The sequence below is a fragment of the Plutella xylostella genome, chromosome 26 (genome assembly GCF_932276165.1).
Source record: "Plutella xylostella chromosome 26, ilPluXylo3.1, whole genome shotgun sequence".
NCBI lineage: Eukaryota > Metazoa > Arthropoda > Insecta > Lepidoptera > Plutellidae > Plutella > Plutella xylostella.
Window position 1 is genome coordinate 75,792 of NC_064006.1, and position 21,580 is coordinate 97,371.

General features: G+C 41.6%; 1 protein-coding gene across 4 annotated transcripts in view; it reads right to left on the reverse strand.

The window, feature by feature from the left end:
• Nucleotides 1–21,580, reverse strand: part of LOC105392697 (dedicator of cytokinesis protein 1-like) — an 80,580-nt gene that overhangs the window by 25,896 nt on the left and 33,104 nt on the right. For 2 of the 4 annotated variants that reach the window (XM_048630697.1, XM_048630696.1), the window contains exons 17-26: nt 17,862–18,045; nt 16,602–16,732; nt 15,764–15,935; nt 12,282–12,380; nt 8,700–8,951; nt 8,056–8,152; nt 7,721–7,838; nt 6,669–6,898; nt 5,018–5,167; nt 492–694 (exon numbers count right to left, since the gene is read on the reverse strand). In XM_048630697.1, coding sequence (XP_048486654.1) covers nt 492–694; nt 5,018–5,167; nt 6,669–6,898; nt 7,721–7,838; nt 8,056–8,152; nt 8,700–8,951; nt 12,282–12,380; nt 15,764–15,935; nt 16,602–16,732; nt 17,862–18,045 — 1,636 coding nt within the window. The remainder of the gene's footprint in view (nt 1–491; nt 695–5,017; nt 5,168–6,668; nt 6,899–7,720; nt 7,839–8,055; nt 8,153–8,699; nt 8,952–12,281; nt 12,381–15,763; nt 15,936–16,601; nt 16,733–17,861; nt 18,046–21,580) is intronic. The other 2 variants (XM_048630699.1, XM_048630698.1) reach the window with 1 other exon arrangement.

A 21,580-nucleotide genomic window follows, 5' to 3' on the forward strand; every position in this document is an offset into this window, starting at 1 on the left:
GTATTTGTGTAGAGATATCAGCTGTCCGACACCCATAACACAGGCTTGTTTAAAGACAGATATTTGTACTCGGGTCTTGGTTGTTGATATTTATATTTAGTATTTATCTATCTATGTATTTGTGTAGATATATCAGCTGTCCGACACCCATAACATTTCATTTCATTTCATTTATATACCTTAAATAACATGTCACATAAGTTGTTCCTATTAATTATTGTTATGCATTTTGGTACAATGTTATTTTACCCTTAGGGTGTAGTACAATAGCAACTTAACTATCATGCATATCATTGGTATATTATTATTATAGAAAGTTATTAAACAAAAAAAATTCTAGGCAAGGCATGAACAATGCAAAGTATAGATAAGTATCTCATTGCAATAAAATTTATAACAATCTATTATAGTAGGTTCTGCCTAGCTTGGGGTCGGATGGCCGTGTGTGAGATGTCCCCACATATTATTATTATTATAATGTGGGGCCTCACCTCGAGCAGCAGGTCCATCTGCTGTGCCGCCGCCGCCACCAGGGCCGCCGCGTGCGGGCGCAGGGCGGGCCGGCACCGCGCCGCGCCGCCGCCGCACACGCGCACGAACTCCGCGCGCCACTCGCCCGAGCCGCACCCGGCCGAGACTAGAGTGTCCAGTTTGTCCACTAGAGCGGTCTCTAGCACGCGCAGGCATGACTCCTCTGTAAGATTGAAGAAAGTTAGCACCCGTCGCGTAGCTACTTTCTTTGGTGATGGTTAAAAGGGGTAGATTTAATACTATACTTAATTATGGTTCTTAAGTAGATATATTGTCACTGTTACACAAGTTAAAACTGGTTACAAAAAGGGGTTAAAAGAGGATATAAGTATGAGTACAATGGTGTGAGTTCGACGGTGGTAAAACGTGTACTGACCTAGAAAGACAATTTCATGCATAAACTGCACTGAACTTATTGTATACAAAACTAGGTAGGTAATTTAGTTATTGCTTTATTGCAATGTGCTGATCTGTTCAATCGCGCTGCTTCGAACAAAGATATTGATGTAGATGTTAATAGTAAAACAAATCTTCTACGAAGGTGAGACTTGGGCGTTTGTAACTTTGTCTACTTTCTTTATTGGTGTCGTTTCTGATGGCACACGAAAAATTCAATGATTTTTTTGTTTTTGTAAAGCTACAGTTGACTGATTATACAAGGTGGACCAAAATAAGTCATCCGATGTTGTTTGGCTCTAATATTTAAAAAAAATGAAAAACTTCAATTCTGTTTTTTTATTATGTTTATTTGAACCTTTACAATTTTATTGGTTGCCATACGGGCACCTTTTATGGCATTTCTCATCACTTCAGCTAGAAATTTTTGCGAACATTTGTACAAATGAGAATAACTTTCAATAGGGTGATTACTTTTGCCACCCACCTTGTATGTATCATAACTACACAAAGACAAACAATCGCTTTGGAGAATGATGTCTACAGCCAGGAGTAAATAATATTGTATGTATATGTCGCAGGCATCTGGTTTAATCTGATTTTTTGATTGAACCACTAGCCCGTTCATTGGATGGCGCTATTCAGTTGTATGACTAGGCCGAACGTTGATTGTACATGCGTCACAAAACGTCCTACTACACTCGCGAGCAACCAAATCGACTCAAGCCTTGACGGCGCAAACATACATTAATACAAGTAAAATTATGAATAGAAATAATAAAAATGATATGTCATTTAAAAGCTTAAGATGTCAGCTTTAATTTGATATCATTATTATTGAAATCCATTCATCATTTTTGAAATAAATGATGTCTGAACGCAATTGTAGGAAAAACGGGAATTTAGGAAAAAAGGGTATGGGTATCGTATTATACAAATTAAACAAAAAATGTTAAGATAAAAATTTATTTATTTAAATCAATACTTTGTATTGCCCCCTCTTGCCCTAATTACAGCCTGCAGCCTGTTTCTCATAGACCTTATCAACTTTTTGACAGTTTCCTGAGGAATGCCGTCCCACTCCTCTAATAAAGCTGTCTTCAGCTCGTCCACGCTTGCAGGGACTGGATTCCTGGCCCGAACTCTTCTTTTGAGCTCGTCCCATAAGTGTTCGATGGGATTCAGGTCAGGACTGAGCGCAGGCCAGTCCATCGTGCGCAATTCCTTCTCTCTCAGAAACTGCCGACTGACTCGTGCCGTGTGGCAGCGGGCATTGTCGTGCATTAGCACGAAGTCTTCACCGACAAATTCTGCATAGGGCACAACATGACCGAGTAGAATGTCGGTGATGTACCGATCAGCTGTTAACCCGCCTCCTCGGCCGCCTCCAGGCACGAAAACAAGTGCGGTTTTTCCCTCTAGAGAAATACCAGCCCACATCATGCAGGAACCGCCGCCATATGCTACTGTTTCAGCGAAACAACATTGGGCAAATCGTTCCCCCGGACGCCGGTAGACCCGGCCTCTCCTGTCACTGCCATGCAGACACACTCTGCACTCATCAGTAAACAGGACCGACCGCCATTGCGCAATGCTCCAATCGAGATGCTCTCGAGCAAACTGAAGACGCGCTTGTCGGTGGCCTGCAGTCAATTTGGGGCCTGATGCAGGTCTTTTTGGTGTCAAGTTGGCTTCCTTCAAGCGTCTTCTCACTGTCCACTCGCTGACAGCCACTTGTCGTACACGTCTCAGTTCTTGCTGCACATCAACGCCCGTAAGGTGTCGATTGCGCAGCGAGGTTGAGACAATGAAGCGGTCGTCTCTCTCTGAAGTGCAGCGGTGGCGGCCCGTTCTTGGTCTTCGATTGAAGGCACCAGTCTCTTGGAACCGTCTGTATACTCGGGATACAGCAGACTGGCTCAAGTGGAGCTGGGCAGCGACTGCTCGCTGACTTAACCCTTGTTGCAGCAAGGCAACAACTTGAGCAGCTTCTTCTGGTGTGGTATCCATGGGTTTGCGAAAACAAGGAATACAATGCAACGAGATGTGTACCGGTCAACTTGCAACAAGCGACTGATAAGGTACACCGGATGTGGAAAGGTTTTATAGCGGGATCAGGTAGCGCAAGGCGTGGATTCCTAATGAGGTAATTAACACTGACGGGCAATTAAAATGCGTCATTAAATCTGCGCTTAGTTTTTTTTTATGGTATTGATCTTAATTGAAAGCCTAATTCTTCAGCTTTCGAATGACATATCACTTTTATATTTACCATTTATCGTTTTAGGAAAATCAATGTATATGTGCGCCGTGAAGGCTTGAGTCGATTTGGTTGCTCGCGAGTGTAGTTAGCTGACTTAAAATCAGTCAGGTGGTGAATAAAACAAATAAGGCGTCTAACAGCTAACAGCTGACACAAAAAGCACCTATATTGTTAGTTTTTTGCAAATAAATTAGCTTTAAAGTGCGTTATTTGTGTTAAAATAGTGTGACAACATGGATTTACCTATTATTACGCCGCGGGCGGATAGTTTCAAAGAAAAAATTGTGGCGAAACTAGATAATTGTGAACAACAATATGAAGGTACGTTTATTGTTATTGTTTAGTTAATTTGTGAGATAAGAGCTTTGTAACATAGTCTTTTTGTTGACTCTTGTCTGGTCATGTTCACCCTAACCAGACATTACGAAGTTGCTATACTATATCCCATTCAACGACTACGCTGAATGACGTTCAGTCAAGACGTCGAACGTTACAATCAACGACTTGACGAGTTGTCCTTTAGTCATACAACTAAATAGCGCCATCCAATGAACGAGCTAGTGGTTCTATCAAACAGGAGATTAAACCAGATGCCTGCGACATATATATTATATCAGACGGGCAGGGATGCATTGATGCACCCGGTTGTTTACGGGTTTTCAAGTTAGTACGGGACTGGAACAGTTAGTTGAATCGTATCAGCAAGTCGATGCATGGATCAATATTTCTAGCCTTAAAGTAATGATGTATAATGGACATAACAGCACGCATTTAGCCAAATCGCATCTCTGATAACATGAAATTCAGCAGATTCGCTGGAAATTTACAGAAGTTATTCGTCAAAATAACTATGCAATGAATATCGATAAATTCACTGTTAATAAACTGAACGTATTTCCATGCTATGTTCAAATTAAAACGAAACAAACTGTAATGAAATAGGTAGCCATACAAACATAGCATTCGTTTAACATGACAATGAAACGATGGTTGATCTCTGCCAGCAAGCTATGACAGCCGCTGTTGGGTCAGTGGGTCTACCCGACCGCGGCCAGGCGAGGGGGTTCACTCAGCCATGTCTGTATGTACTCACCGGGCGCTACGTACACGGATCCGTCTATGATGGACATCGCCCGAGGGGGGAGGATACCATCTTGTATCCAGAAAATTGAAGTTTACACTAACATAATATTATACTGAAATAGACTGACTACTAGTAAATTTAAAATAATAAAATTTGAATTCGGAATTCGTAGAACGCAAAAAATATCTTATAAATTACTTTGTTTTCAAACCACTATTAGCATCACGATTCAAAAATGATGCAGTTAAAGTTCATAGACTCTTTTAGCACCTAAATAGCGTGTTTATACATGTCATAATGAATAAGGCCGCAACATTGAAGTCGCTATGATATTACTATAAACATAATACAGTGGTATATTGCAATTCTGCATCAGACGTAATTAAGTTGTTTATTTCGCCATCTTAACAAACTTCCAGAGTTATGCACTGGGCCTCGATCACGAGTGCTGTCAACTCAAATCGCGTAATTCGATAGCAATTTGTATGACAATTGACTACGTTAGCGCTGTTCTTTTTCCATACTATTATGTTTGTGTAGTATCGTACAACGACAGCGTATTACCACGTTAGTTTGACGCCCCATTAGTGCGTTGGGCTGCGTTGCGTCGCGTCGCCCCAAAGGAAAGATCGTCGAAACGTCTCAAAAATGTATGGCAGTGACGTCGCTGCGACGACGCAACGCCCTAATGGGGCCACGCTCTTAGCCCGTGATAGACACACTGCAGTTGAGTAGCCACTAACCTGTCTCATCTTCTTTTCTGTTGTCGTACAGCACCTGGCACATGTCGCAGAACAGCGGCAGCGTGCGGTCCCGCGCGGCGGCGCAGCGCGTCAGCGACACCTCGAGAAACGGACCCACTACACACGGGATGAACGCGGGCTTGTGCGGACCTGTGGACGAGAGTTGTTACAGGCTGGTGTAGAAATAGTAAAATAAGATAGGATAAGATAAATTTATTAAAATTCCACCAAAATCATACAAATTACCTATAACTATTCTAAATATGTTATTTATAGAACTTAAATTAATATAATCAAACCTGAACTAAGGTACGCTGAGATACGCCTGAGATACAAAGTACATACTTTGTATCTCAGGTATGCTTAAAGAGGACATAATGTAAATAAAAAATCCAAAAATAATACAGTAAAATTTAGTTAATCCGATCTATATAAAACTAACGGTGTAAGAGTTTAAATTTAATTAGATATAAAAACTAGGTTATTAGGTAAATTGGCATAATGAGGTAAACAAACAAAATTGTTACAAGACTATTGTATACTTGTCAGCAAGGTCAGAATGTGAAAAGAGTGGTCAGCGTTATATATATAGTGTTTGCTTGTGTCGGGGTCCACCAACGCACTAGGCCAGCGTGGTGGACTAGGCCTAAACCCTTCCTTCATAGGAAGGAGACCCGTGCCCCAGCAGTGAGGACGTCATGGGTCGTGATGATAGAAATAGTCCTATTGCTAGTCCGATGCATTCAACTAGCCGTTTAAGCCAGTTTTTGTTTAGTTAATTAGTTAGTTTAGTTTTTATTTAAGTCCTAGTTTAGAAAACAGAGTACCAGATCCAATGAAGGCAAAGTGTATTTTAGATGTTAAATGGATATAAGATCTGTATAATGTTACATGTTTTTAAATATTTTGAATTTTTGATTTTAAACGTTGGAAAAATTGCAATACATATTGAAGGTAATTCTTATTGAGATTTAACTGCATTTCAGCCTAAAGCGACGAAATGTTTCATATTTAGACAACTCTTAGTCCCTTTTCCTAATAAACTTCGCTTCTACCATCGATCCCGCAACCTCATTCTTGATCCTTCGAGCCTTAGGTTAAAGAAATGGCTAGTCATGGAATGTTTTTACAGTACCAAAGAATATTTGTACTAATGTATCGTAATATTGTACCTACTATATGTGTAAATTCATTTTAATGTGCCAAGACAAACCATTCCGGTTTAATGGCGCTGTCAAACAAAAATGTAATGTATATATGCCTGTTTTTATAAATAAATAAAAATAAAATATTTAGAATTTAAATGATTTTACTTTGTACATTTATTACTTAATACAATAGGAAATTTTGCAATGCACTAAATTTGTAATTTGAATTATTTTATTTTTTAATCAACAATATATGTAATAATTTTTTCAGTATACATATAATTTAATTTATTGTAATTTTATTGGGTCTAGAATTTTATTAGTTTCAATTCATTGTATTTTGCTAAATTCCATTAATCCATTTTTATTGGCCTAAATATTTGCATGCCTGTAAGGTGAAATGTGCTGAACTGATTATAAAATGTAACATCATATGTATGAACCACATTTGTCGCAAATAAATGTCTTTGTCTTTGTCTTCGAGCCGGACATGACCCACTCACCGAGATGATGCCACATGTCAGACATCAGCGCGGCGGCCTCTTCCCTCACATCCCCGTGTAGGGCCCGCACCCGCGCCCGCCACGCCGCCGCCGCCGCCTCGAGCTGCAGCGGCGCCGCCGTGCCCAGCTCCGCCGTGGCTAGGAACCACTCGCGCCACAGACGGTGAACAGACGGCAGGGTTGAAGGGTCCGAGCTGTCCAGGCGCTCGCGAAGAGTGGTGGTCATCAGTCTGTGGGTTGGAAACTTGTCATCAGTCTGTGAGTTGGAAATGAATAAGTAACATAATATATATTAGATTTAAGGCTAGGAACCACTCGCGCCACAGACGGTGTATGAAGGGCAGGGTTGAAGGGTCAGAGGAGGCTAGGCGTTCGCGAAGAGTGCTTGTCATCAGTCTGTGGGTTGGAAATGTTATATGTCACCTTCCTGTTTTACTTAATAAGTCTCTCATTCACCCAAAGGTTGCCTGGAAGAGATCGCTTTTAGAGCTATAAGGCCGCCTATTGTGCATACTCCTTTTGTTATTTAATGTATGTTGTGTGTTTTATTCAATTAAGTTATATTGTATTAGCTTTTTAAGAGGTGTATCATAATCAATTAGAGAGTAGCTAAAGATCTAGTCTCTTATTGCACACTAGTTATTTGCACGGAGGAGGCGTTCGCGAAGAGTGCTTGTCATCAGTCTGTGAGTTGGAAATGAATAAGTTACATAATATATATTGAGGTACATAATATATATTAGGTTTTTAAGGGTATAAGCTCCGCCGCGGCTAGAACCACTCGCGCCACAGACGGTGGATAGAAGGCAGGGTTGAAGGGTCAGAGGAGGCTAGGCGTTGGCGGAGGGTGGTGGTCTGTGTGGTGGAAATGAGTTATGAACTTACGGCTGATTGAAAGGCAGCTCTATTAAGACTCTGGACATCAATCCGTGTCGAAATGATTTTTAGTACAGCATATCGCTGCAGACATGTTCAAATTTGACAGAGTACTTTAGTCACGTGTTGTCATGCGCGTCTTGCGCTTCGTGCTAGGCCTGTAGGGACACACTGACCTGAGCGCGTGCAGCGCGGCGGCCAGCTGCAGGTGCAGCACGGCGGCGTGCGTGTGCGGGAACACGGGGCGGGGGAGCAGCGCCCGCAGCAGCGACAGCGCGCCCGACACCACGCCACCTGGACATATACACATTGTATTACTTCTGTCATTTGTTTTTTAAAATTTTATTAATTCATGATAAGGGCCGGTCGGCAAGCACAGAGAAAATCTAACCTTGACCTTTGCCCTTGTTGAGCTTGAGGTCACTATTACAGTGCGCGTGAGACAAATATAAAAACAATCTATGGTCGCTTTTCGCTGTGATTTACTGAATAGAAAACTGTAGCATAATACCTGCGCTATCCCGTTGTCGTAGTTTCGCGGCCACGCGGGCGCTCGCGGCCGGCGTCAGCTCGCGCACGCAGTCGATCAGCACGCAGATTGTGCGACGCTGAGGGTTCACAATGGTATTAGGATATACGTGGGTCAGAGGACAGGATTCACACGATATAGCGGATTATAAAGCGACTAGCTGTGACCGCGAGCTTCGCTTCGCCTTAAAAAGTTTTCCCGTGGGAATTCCGAGATAAAAAGTATCCTATGTTCTTTCCCAGGGTCTATACCATACGTATACTAAATTTCATTCAAATCCGTTCAGTAGTTTTGGCGTGAAAAAGTAACAGACAGACAGACACAGTTACTTTCGCATTTATAATATTAGTTAGGATGGGAGATCTATGTACGCGCGTATTGTGCGATATATCGAAAAGTATGATAGATATATTTGTTGAATGATAGTGTCCACTTTTACATTGACATACTTACAGGATAATAGAGCGATGTAAAAGCGGTACTGGTGACCGATAATAGAACACAAAATTTAGGATTACTACTAAAATTTTGTTCAATAGAAGACATACCAGAAAAATTAGGCTATAAATAAGGACAAGGCTAGGAAGAAGAAGAAGTAGACTATAGATACAACGTCAGCAACTTACAAGCAGTGGATCTGCATTCCCGGGCTCACCGCTGGCCGCGCAGTGGTCGCGCATCATACTGGACGCCACTCGCAGCACCGTGGGCAGAACTATCGCACACAGCTCCGCCCGCTCCTCCTCCGCTCCCCCGGGCTCCGTGCTGTGTCCCCCGGCGGCCCCTGCATCCGTGCTGAGTCCGTCGGAGTCGCAGCTGGTGCCGCCGCGGGAGACCAGCGACATGATCTCTCCCAGCGCCTCGATGCATAGCTCCACCTGGGGTCAGGGTTAGTTGGTTAAGGTGAGTAAGGGTAGGAAGGTGGGTAACATCGTTGATCATGTTGTGTCATTCACCGTAGAAATAGCTGCATAATTCGTGTCCATTTAAGAAAACTGAAGTGTGTTGTTTGTAAAAATGAAAGTGCATGAGGTAAATATAACTTGTAAAACTTACCTTTTACTGCTACGAGCTGCGTGTAAATAGGTACATTATGATTAGGTTAGAACAGTGTTTTTCAACCTGTGGGTCGCGACCCCCTGGGGGGTCGCAAAGCTTCTGTAGGGGGGTCGCCAAAGGGCGAAAAAACTGGGAACTTTAGTACAAAAACAATAAAGACAATTAGTACTCATACTTTAAAAATAAAAATAAATCTTAAATGCGAAGGCTGAGCTTGTTTTTTATTAATTAAATTATCTCATGGATCTGTTTTAGTACAATAGACCACATCCACACAGTAAGGCAGATTACACAGAATACCGAAGAGTATAATCAGCCTCTGTGTCTAGCCTTTGTGGACTATGAAAACGCCTTCAACTCCATCGAGACATGGGAAATTTTGGTAGCGTTGCAGAGATTTCAAATCGAATGGCGCTATATCGAGGAGTTGAGGAGTCTGTACGATGCCGCCGGACTTGGCATATGTATAAATGGCGAGTACATGACACACCTGTCTGCTTCGCGGACGACATCGTTATTATGGCAGAATCTCTGCAGAAACTCAGCTGGATGATGGAAGTGGCCTAAATGCTGCTTCCCAACGTGTAGGCTTCGGGGTATAAATTTGGACAAGACGAAAGTCATATAGGTACAATGCTCACATCGAACTGGAGCCGATGATCGTTGGTGAGGCAACCATCGAATTTGTGCAAGATATGTCTACCTCGGGGAGACAAAAGGCAAATTCAGCTAGGCAGAAGCAACTTCGACAAGGAGGCTGCAAGGCGCATCCAACTGGGTTGGGCTGTATTCGGAAAACTTCGTCAGCACATATTCTCCTTGGCCATCCCTCAGAGCCTGAAGACTAAAGATTTCAACCAGTGCGTCCTGCCAGTGATGACGTATGGTGCAGAGACGTGGGCACTGACGGCAGGACTAGTCCACCGATTTAAAGTCGCTCAGCGTGCTATGGAGAGAGCTATGCTTGGGGTTTCTCTGATAAATCGTATCGGAAATGAGGTTTTCCGTCAGTCGGAGGATTAAGATTACTGGCATAGCTGTCAAAATATGGCCTTCCTGCCTGGTTCAAAGACGACGACCACAAGTATTTATTTTTCTGTAAAGCCAGGTAACTACCTGTTGTCTTTTTACTTTCATTTCACCGTTGAAAACCTTTATTCAAGATATTGAAATGCTCAAAAAGTCAGATAGAAAAAGCTAATTTCGAAAAAAGAAATTCCGGGTCGCAATGGCATTAGTTGTACGTACCTATGTACATGGCCAATTGGCCACACGTATTCTAAGTGTGTAATTTTAAAATAATGTGTTTTTTAATCCGATAAGTATGTACTACTTTGAATCCTAATCATGGAGACCATCAATACGTCGTATGGAATGAATATTGGGAATACTGTAAGATACACATACATACATGATAAAAAACCGAAAGGGTCAAGGGGGTCGCGAAATATTTTTTTATACCAGGGGGGTCGCGTCATGAAAAAGGTTGAAAAACACTGGGTTAGAAGACAAATAATACTAATTAAAATCTATGCGCATATTGCACATAGATACGAGGGCGGGTCAATAAGTCCGTGACTTTTATATACAACGTCAGCAACATATTCGTATTCATATATATATAAAGTATGTCATAATTATAAAAGAGCAGGGCCGCCTGGCACAGGTATCTTTGTATACCTAATAGGTAGGTCCTAGCCTTAGTTCAGAAACTGTTATTTTTTTTACTGTAATAAACTATATTTCTTTCTTCTTTCTTCTTTATAATTTCCCGCCACTTAACTGAAAGAACAACACTGCTCCTGTCAACAGGCAACTGTCATTTGACATCTGTCAAAATTAGGACCAGTTACGTCACTTGGTTTGTGTTTTACACCCGTTCTTAGCAACTACCGCGTGATTTAAAAACATAATGGAAAAAACTGAATTTCGTGTGCTCACTAAGCATGTTTTTTTTTGCGGAAAAAAAACCATCACTGAAACCAAGGCTAAGCTTGATAAAGATTATGGGGACTCTGCACCATCAATATCTATGGTAAAAAGTGGTTTACTGAATTCCGTTCTGGCCGTACAAGAACGGAAGATGCCGGACTTCCATGGCACCCAGTTGAGGTCTCTGTCTCTACACCTGAAATGATTGAAAAAATTCACGACATTGTGTCGGCCGATCGGAGATTGAAAGTGAGAGGGATAGTGGAAGCCACAGGGATATCACGTGGCTCAGTGGTTTCAATTTTGAATGATCACTTGGGTATGAAAAAGCTTTCCACAAGATGGGTGCCGCGTTTGCTCACAAACGCAATCGAATGACAACTTCGCAGAGGAGTGTTTGGCGTAGTTCAACCGAAATTCGGACGAGTTTTCGCGCCGTTTTGTAACCGTGGACGAAACGTGGATCCACCACAACACACCAGAGACCAAACAGCAGTCTAAACAGTGGGTTTCTCGGGTTGAATCGGCGCCAAAGAAGGCCAAGGTGGGTATTTTGATGACCTCGAGAAACCTCGTTTTTTGGAAGGGATAAAAAAATTGCAGAAACTTTGGACAAAGTGTATAGTGCTCAAAGGAGACTACGTTGAAAAATAAAAAATAAAATTATCCAAAACCAGTATTTTCTTCAAAAAGTCACGGACTTATTGACCCTCCCTCGTATAAACCAGATTAGATGATTGTACAGCTATAACTCTTACCGCTAGGATTGTTCATAATTTCATACTTACAGTCACCATTTTTCTGAACTCACTCGATATATTATTATATATACACTCCCACAAACCGGCACACGTATATACATTCAACAAAATAAATACGTCGCCTCCCCTGGAAAACAGTTTGACAGAGAAGTGTACCCTGGCGAAAGTCTGCGTTGTCTAAGCTCTCTGTCGTAAAGTTTTCACGGAGGTGTATAGCTGTTTGTTTTGCTGTTGGAATAAACATGTGGCCTCCCCTGGAAAACAGTTTGACAGAGAAGTGTACCCTGGCGAAAGCCTTCGTTGTCTAAGCTCTCTGTCGTAAAGTTTTCACGGAGGTGTATACCTATAGCTATCTGTTTTGCTGACGCTCCTCTAGCTCTACTCACGAGCTGCCGCTGCACGGAGGTGTATACCTATAGTTATTTGTTTTGCTGACGCTCCTCTAGCTCTACTCACGAGCTGCCGCTGCTGCCGGTAGTCTCTCAGCGCGTGCGAGTCGGCGCCCAGCAGCCGCGCCGCCTTGCCCACGCCGCCCGCCGCGCCGCGCCACGCGCTCTGCGCACACACACACGTCACAGCCACGACACACTAGTCGTAAGTCGCATAAGGCTAAAAGTCGAATGCTCTGGTAAACATACACTTTATATGGAGCTGAGTCGTGAGCACAAGTTTCGATCCTCCGTTAACGTTGCGTATCGTCAACTGTCACTGTCAAAATGTAAGGCAAAGTTAGTTCTAAAAGTGACATTTGTTTTTTCCATATGTTAGGTGGAATTTCACCAAACGCTAAATGTATTTAGTAGCCTGTCATACGTCTGTCAGTTAGTACAGAATGTATTTAAAATTTCATTTAAATACGTTTAGCGTTTGGCAAAAGCGACCCTTCGTGTAGATTCGAAAATAGTATCGAATCCTGTGCTCGCGACTCTGTTCACATTGCGATTGTGCGATTTATATGATGATGTGTATGGTGACCAGAGCATTCGACTTTTAGTCACGTGCGACTTACGATTAGTGTGAACGGGCTGTGACACACGCACACACACACACGGCTCCCATGTGAGCACATGGGCAGCTGTGTGGGTGGCGGTGATGGCGGCACGCGCGAGAGACTAGTGTAACTAATGCGAATATGGATTTTGCTTGGTAGATACGTAATACAGTCTTGTGGCTAACTTTGACTCTGCTTTTAACTGGTATTTAATAGGTTTTTTTTTCAATGTATAACATTCTTTATGTTACGGTATTTAGAACCAGTTTGTTTTACAAGCAGACCCGGAAGTGATAAGTCTCGGGCGCGTGACGTCACACATGCATCACGACATCAAGATTTGCACACAATTTAGTTGTCACAACATCGGGGTCAGTCTGAAAGTATTAATGTTGTTATAAAAACAATAAACAATATCGAAAACGATGATATGCGGGGGACGGATAAGACACAATACGATGTAAATGATATACTTACATTAATGAATTAGGAAATATACATAAAGAAAGGCTTTAGAAAAAATGTTCAAGAATTATGTAGGTAATTAATATGAGAAGAAGAATCATACATATAGTAAATGGGGGGATATATGTGGTAAGGAATGGGAATTTCAACGAGTGCGCAAATTCACAAACACAAACATTACATTCACGTGAGGTTCATTAACAAGTGCTCACTACAAGTGCTACTTATTATATCGTAATTTATTCTAATTCTGTTTTACGGTGTAATTTATTACTAAAACCTATACTTTTAATATACAGCTATCAAATCCTTAATAGCACATATTACTTTCACCATTAGGTAGGTTTAATCTAACTATGATTCTTGTGGTATCTTCGTGGTCATCACAGCACAAACACAAACACACACACTGACATGGCATGCTCACACACACATACACACACATTAGCAAACATAAAGAGTTAGTGACAATACATAAAATACAGTACATAAAAAATAGATATATCTCAGCGAATCTGTCGACGCTTGAAATAGTATTTCAAAGCAAAGTTAATATAGTTACATGGATATTACTGAAATGTATTTTAATAGAGATAATATTTTTGAAGTAAAGAATAATATTAAAGTTGTTTATTTGTTGTGTGCAGTTCAAGATGCGAGTGCGTGTCGCGGCGGCGGCGGCGGCGGGAGTCTCTAAGGACTATCTTAAATCAACAACATCCAATTTAGAGCTGTCTAAACATTCGATTTTATGTTTTTGGACAATCATTCCATATACTTATTTAATATTATGCAAATGGTCAAGTTACATATTATTATAATTATGACAGCTCATAATTATGTGTTCTTTCTTTAGGATATGCCTGTATTGTATCAATAATTCAAATATGTTACGAATCTGTTTAGAAAAAGATAATATTCATCAGATGCGACAGAAGTCATCTCTCTTGTTTTGTTGAACATTAGCTTATTCTAAACACTTTTCACAGGTTAGTGACGATTACAGACATGCACGATTGTTAGTTCACATTAGTTATACTTGTGACAAGTCACATCTTACATAGTACAGATTCTACAATTAGGTAGGTACATACAAATTTACAGGTCCATCCATTATCTATTTATTTCCTCATTGTTATTGTGAGGAAATCTAGACAAACACAATAATGAATGGTAGTAAATCATCACATTTATTGTGGATGTGCCATTAGTAGACACAAAATTTACCAAGAACAAACAAATATGATCATAATTTGCCTGTAATTTGACATTCTTTACACAATATGATGTACATATTTACTTGTACTTCAGTTGTAATGTTTGTTAATTGTGATCTAATCGTCCAGTTTTCACTACAACATTACAAATATTACAATCAGTTTATTTACAAATCATTCATGGTTGATAAGCCACAAATACATATTTGTAAGGTAAAACATAATTTTATTTTATTTAATGATATTCAAATAATATTGAATGATAAAGTGAATGTTTAGTGCAAACGTGGTTCGTTGTATATTATTATCTACAGGGTGTCAGCATGCCATGCACTTACCTCGTCGCGTCGACACACACAGGTACACGCCTCGACCTCTCCCGGCGACCACACACATGTCGCAACATGTTGCACGGAACATTCACTCACTTGGTTCAAAGAGTTACATAATAGTGTACACGTTTTTTGAAGTATGGACCACGAACCCTGTGTTTTTTGCTGTTCAATCAAGAAATTCAAGTGACCGGATGTTTCGTGGTGTGTGCTGGTATAGTAGTGACAACATACAGTGGACATACACTCGCCATTACCTACTTTACTGTACTGTAGTTACAAGTGCATGTGCTATACATGCGACGGAGGAAATGTGCTCTTAAAACTATAGGGGAAAGGATCGGTATTGATGGACAATAAAATTTAAATTATTTTATGAGATAGATTAAACAAGTAAATTGTGTGCAAAATGCACTTGATGATGACGACATATTTTATGAAATTAAAAAGACAAACTGAAAACATTAGTTCTTACTTGGGACATATTTAATTTATTCATTAAGGAGGGGCTTATAAATCAACTAAATTGTAAATCGAAAACTACAAATAACACGTTCATGAACTCCTAAATTCTATATGATTTTTATAGACAAGAGTTGGTATGTTCTCGTGCAACAAAAGCTATCATAATCTACTTGAACTTCTTCTTCGTGCTGAAAAGGTTAGCCAATCAGAACAGCGTGTTTCACTGATAGCCCTGACTGGGCCGGACGAGTATAAATACAGTTGATAGGTACGTCATTTGGGGAGGCTCATTTACACTTCAATAAGTACAGTAGTGAGTTTATTTGTTTATTTGGAGTAACAGGACCTAGAAAAGTTATAGGGCGTTTAAGCTATTGAACTGTTTTGTCCCTCACTGTCAAGAAACAAATTGTCAGACTAACAGACTATAGAAGTGTAAATAATCTATGACGAACGCTCCCGCCATACCTCGAGGTCATCAGCGAGCATGGCGGCGGCTGTCTCGGCTACATGGGGCAGCAGCACCGCCCGCGCCGCGCCGCGAGACAGCTCGCCCCGCAGCAGCTCCAGTAGAGACTGCATGCGCTGCTTGCCCAGCCGAGGTAGTGGGAGCGCGGAGAAGCAGCGGACTACCAGGATACTAAAGAAGAGAAGAGTAAGAGGATTAGCCAGTGAGATCAGTGGCTGACTGCCGAAGCTGGGGAGACGGAGTAGTTCTAGTAGAGACTGCATGCGCTGCTTGCCCAGCCGGGACAGCGGGAGGGCAAAGAAGCAGCGGACTACCAGGATGCTAGGGGAGAGAAGAGGTTTTATAAGGCAATTTTCAGCGCTACAGTGTGTCGGTTTGTCATTGTGGTAAGAGGATTAGCCAGTGAGCTCAGTGACTGACTGTTGAGGGTGTCGAGACGTTGTAGCAGTTCTAGTAGAGACTGCATGCGCTGCTTGCCCAGTCGAGGTAGTGGCAGCGCGGAGAAGCAACGGACTACCAGGCCTTGTAGCACAGGGCGCTAATAAGACGTGACAAAAGTTCTCCGTCGCGCCTACTCTTGAGACTGCGCGATGTGAGTGACGGCGATGCAAAACTTTTATCACGTCTTAAATGCGCCCCGTACTAGCCCTTCAGGATGCTAGATGAGAGAAGAGGTTTTATAAGGCAATTTTAAGCGCTTCAGTGTGTCCGTTCGTCACTGTGGTAAGCGGTGAGATCAGTAAATAATCCTCTTACCATGTTATTGCGTGTGCAATAGAGCATATAAACATTGAAAATAAGATGAACTCTTGGTCGTCATGAGCCCCTGGTACTCACCACAGCTGCTGCGGCTGCACGAGGCGACACAGGTGCGGCGCGGCATGGGGCAGGTACTTGAGGCACGAGCCCTGGCACGTCAGCGCGTGCGGGCCCAGCGTCATCAGCCACTCCAGCGATGCCATGAACTCCTGGTACGTACAGAAGGGATTAGCCACAAGAGATCATTGCAAAACTGGTATTGTAAACTTCTTCTAGCCATGAACTCCTGGTACATACAGAAGGAATCTTTACTTCCTTACTTATATAATATTATAAATGCGAAAGTAACTGTGTCTGTCTGTCTGTCTGTCTGTCTGTTACTCTTTCACGCCAAAACTACTGAACGGATTTGAATGAAATTTGGTATACATACGGTCTAGACCCTGGGAAAAAACATAGGCTACTTTTTATCCCGGAATTCCCACGGGAAAACTATTTAGGGCGAAGCGAAGCGCGCGGGAATAGCTAGTTAGTTATAAGAGGTTATTGCAAAAGTGGTATTGTAAACTTCTTCTGCATAAAGAATCGGTGACAAACAGTAGAGCTGGTGTAGGTCACCGTGGTGAAGGCCAGTCAGAATAGCGTCAGTCGCTAACAGCGGAGGGTGGGCCGCACTTATATAACGTACAGTTCATCCGCCACTCGAGAAGACTACTTCTAAAGCCAGCTGAAATCCAGCCTTATTGACGACCGAATGGCGTAGTGGTTAGTGACCCTGACGACTGAGCCGATGGTCCCGGGTTCGATTCCCGGCTGGGGTGGATATTTGTTTAAACACAGATATTTGTTCTCGGGTCTTGGATGTGCCCGTAAAATGGCAATAGGCCCGCCTTCTATTACATTGGGACTAACATAGCACTCTGCCGAAAAGTGGGTGCAGCAATGCACCTCTGCCTACCCCGCAAGGGAGTACATTAGTACAAGGCGTGAGTGCGTGTGTGTGTGTGTGTGTGAGTGTGTCTACATCATATGCTGAGCTGGTGCCTTTGTGTTGCACGCATGTAAATGTACATTTATTTTGCAATAGTTACCAAGTTAGTTAGTTACAATTACAAACTGCATACGTTATCACACCTACATAGTTACTGTATTAAAATTTATAATGTGGGGAGGCGCTTCCTCCTGAGATACAGTTTAATACTAGTTCAGGAGGTTGCAACCTTTTCTCAAGATATACCTAGTACACTTTAAATGCAACTAATATAATGCTGTGCCTAAGAATAAGTTTGTACTGAAATTTTCTGCAAATAAATGTTTTTTTTTTTTGTGCGCACACACCTGCAGCTGCGTCTCGTGCGCGCTGTGCGCGTGGGGCCGCAGCGCGGCGCACAGCTGGCGCGAGCGCACGGCGAGGCGCGCGCACAGCTCCAGCCCCTTCATGGCCAGAAGCAGCCGCTTGGCACCGCGCTCCCCGTTCGCCTCCGCGGAGACCACCGACCACGTCAGCAGGGGCAGTAGCTTCCTGGAGGTAAGGAATTGAGAATTGTTGACTAAATAAATATATAATATGTGTGGGGACATCTCACACACGGCCATCCGACCCCAAGCTAGGCAGAGCCTGTGTCATGGGTATCGGACAGCTGATATATCTACACAAATACATAGATAGATAGATATTAAATATAAATATCAACACCCAAGACCCGAGTACAAATATCTGTCTTTAAACAAATATCTGCCCCGGCCGGGAATCGAACCCGGGACCTTCGGCATAGCAGTCAGGGCCACTAACCACTACCCGAATAGTAATAGCACATACACAATGTAAATGTACATAAGTTTTCCGGTTCGGGCTAGCGACAGAATAACAGCGTCACGGGGCAGTTCTGTTCCGTGACAACAACGCTGAGTCGCCCGGCCCATTCACACTAACCACAACTACTGTAAACCGCCTGTTACAGTAATTCAGTAATTTATTTTACAACTACCCACACAATGGACAACATTTCAAAAAACTAAAGCTGCTATAAATCGAAAACCATTTCGAGATTTAGCTCTAAAGGCCACATAAATAATGTTTTTGTATTTTTTGGATGTATCATTTTCGAGAAATTCATAAAATAGTAAAAAAGTGCTGATGACGTCATGCATCAGGTGCGATGCATTTTGATGATCAAAGCCTATAGATTTAAAAACAAAGTAACTGTCACTTTCATTTTTGATTGACGTTGACGTTTTATCGTGATGTTGTTGTTTATTTGGGTCATTTTCATAAATTCTGTTCTGACACTTTCTGACATTTTTTTTTTATTTATAATATAAAATGGTTAGTACGTATTAAGTGATGACCTCTATATAATATATCCCAGAACATGCCACCGCCTACACAGCTGAAAAAATGCTATGGCTTATTTTTTTACTTATTTTTTTATCAGAAATATCAATGTCATTTGAAAATGACCCATTTGTTGGTTGGCATGTAAACAAAGTTTAAATGTCACTTGTCAGTGTCATTTATGTTTTTTTTCGAGACTAAGGCAAAAGACAAAAATAAAAATTGAGCCTAATATGTGACGTCACTTCCGGTTTTAAAATAATTAACTTTAAAGTTAAAAATAACATGCAAAAATTAATGTATATACAAAATAAGTCTCAGTCACGATCGTGCGTTCGTCTCGCTCGCACGCATTCTCAGTGCATCACCGTGTATACTTTGAAATATTTTGTTGTTGAGTCAGAGGTTGTCAACATTTTTGACTACAAGCTACTGCGCGAATATGCCTAAGACCAGTGTACCTGCGAATTGTGCTTCCTGTGCTGACAATGTCGGCCATGGTCCGGAGTGTTCCAGCTGCAAGTCGAGATACCATTTCTCCTGCGCTGGTATCAGTGAGCGAGGATATGACCGACTTGGTACAGGGAAAGCTACTTGGATCTGTTCGGCGTGCCGGGACAAACAGGCGAAACCATCTGCGGATCTCGATGCAACTTGGACTTCTACGTCTGAATCGAAGTCTGGCGGAAAGACAGGTCAGGGTGCCGCAAAAGAAGATCTCCTGGTGCAGATGGCTCAACAGATGGATACAATCCTCCAGAAACTTAATTCTATAACTTCCATTGAGGCGGATATAAAACAGTTGAGAAATGATATAACTGTCCTTAACGGTAACCTCAATAAGAGCATTGAAGAGTTATCCCATAGGGTTTCTGAAGTGGAGAACCGCGTCACGGAGGTGGAGCAACTACGCTGCGAGGTTAATGACCTAAAGAAGACTGTTGCCGACCTGACCGACGATAACAGCAGAAATGAGCAGTGGGTGAGAAAGTCGAACATCCAAATCAATGGTGTGCCTCAGAAGAATGGCGAAAATCTTATTGCCATAATAACCAGATTGGCAGACCATTGCAACTTTCCTCTAAAAGCTGATACGGATATAGATTTCATAACGCGCGTTGCAACTAAAAATGATAACGATAAGCGCCCGAAACCAATAATAGTGAAGTTTCAAGCTAGATATAAGAAAGATGACTTTCTGGCTGCTATCCGGAAAGTGAAGGGTATCAAAGGTTCTGATATTGGCTTTGTGGGGGTTGAGGATAGGATCTACGCGAACGACCATCTATCAGCAAAAAATAGGTACCTTCTCCAGCAAGCTAAAGCAAAATCTAAAGACAAAAACTATGCATTCTGCTGGGTACGCAACTGCACGGTAATGGTTCGGCGCAATGAAAAATCTCCTATCATTCACGTAACGTCAACGGAAGCTTTAAAAAAAATCACATAAGTGATAACTATAATTTTGTATTTACGCTACCATCCGCTTTCGCACTTTGTAAATGTAACTTATACAAAAGGTTGCTTACCCCTGCCTCGCTATTGCCCGCACACTTTAGAAGTACCTTAACTGCTCATAACGCCCTCCAAGTTATTATAAATCTTGCGCAGTATGCCTTAACGCTCATATATAATTGCATTGATTTTTTCTATCCATTCAACAGTTTAACTTGTTTTGTCATAGCGAGCGGTCATCCGCTATTGCCTCGCCGTTCATTGAATGTCTTTGTTTATCGGATATATTTCTTATGGTATTATGTGAATTCAACTCCAATAATTAGCATGTTATTGCAATATAACTTTTATTATAGTATGTATAGATTATACACCATAATAGTAAGCGATTCAGTAAAGATTAGCAAATGCCTTCCTAATTACATAACTGTCGTAAAAAATAAAATTGTTTATTTCAAATGTACACTAGGTCATTGTTTTGAATCGGGTGTGGATATTTGTTGTGCGAACATCTGGTCTTTGTTGGGATTATGTACGATTCTAAAGTGTTTTATATTTTTTCAATTTGACTGTGATTAACGTTTTCTACCAAAACGTTCGTGGGTTACGAACAAAAACACACGTATTTCTTAGAAACGTTTTAAGTGTAACATACGATTTAATATGTATTAGTGAATCATGGCTGTTACCTGGCATATTTGATACTGAACTAGTGGATTCTCGTTATAGTTTATACCGAACAGACCGGGACTACGTAAGTAGGAATATGTTGCTAGGCGGCGGCACCTTCGTGGCCGTGCACCGCGACCTCCGAGTGGACACGCGAGATGTGCGCCTACCGCCTTCCCTGCCCGATGCCGATATTACTTGCGTTAATATTTTGTTATCCGAAACACCTCGAAAAAACTTATTACGTGTTTATTGTTGCTACTTTCCCCATACAGTAGACCAAATTAATTCAGAGTTAAAATTTTTTTAATTTATTTCCGATTTAGTTATCGAATTTCCCGACGATAAGTTTTTTATTGTTGGTGATTTTAATATTACATATGGTAAATGGCTACCGTCCCATCACAATTCTAATTGTTTTGTCTTAGATAATCCATCCGAGGATTCCCTAACTTACAACATTTCTGCGTTTATGTCTTTTAGTAATTTATTACAACATAACTATTTGTTGAATCACAACAACAGAATGCTCGATCTAGTTTTATCTAACATATCCTGCTCGGTGGAGGGTGCGGAGGGCCTGGTGCCGGCGGACGCG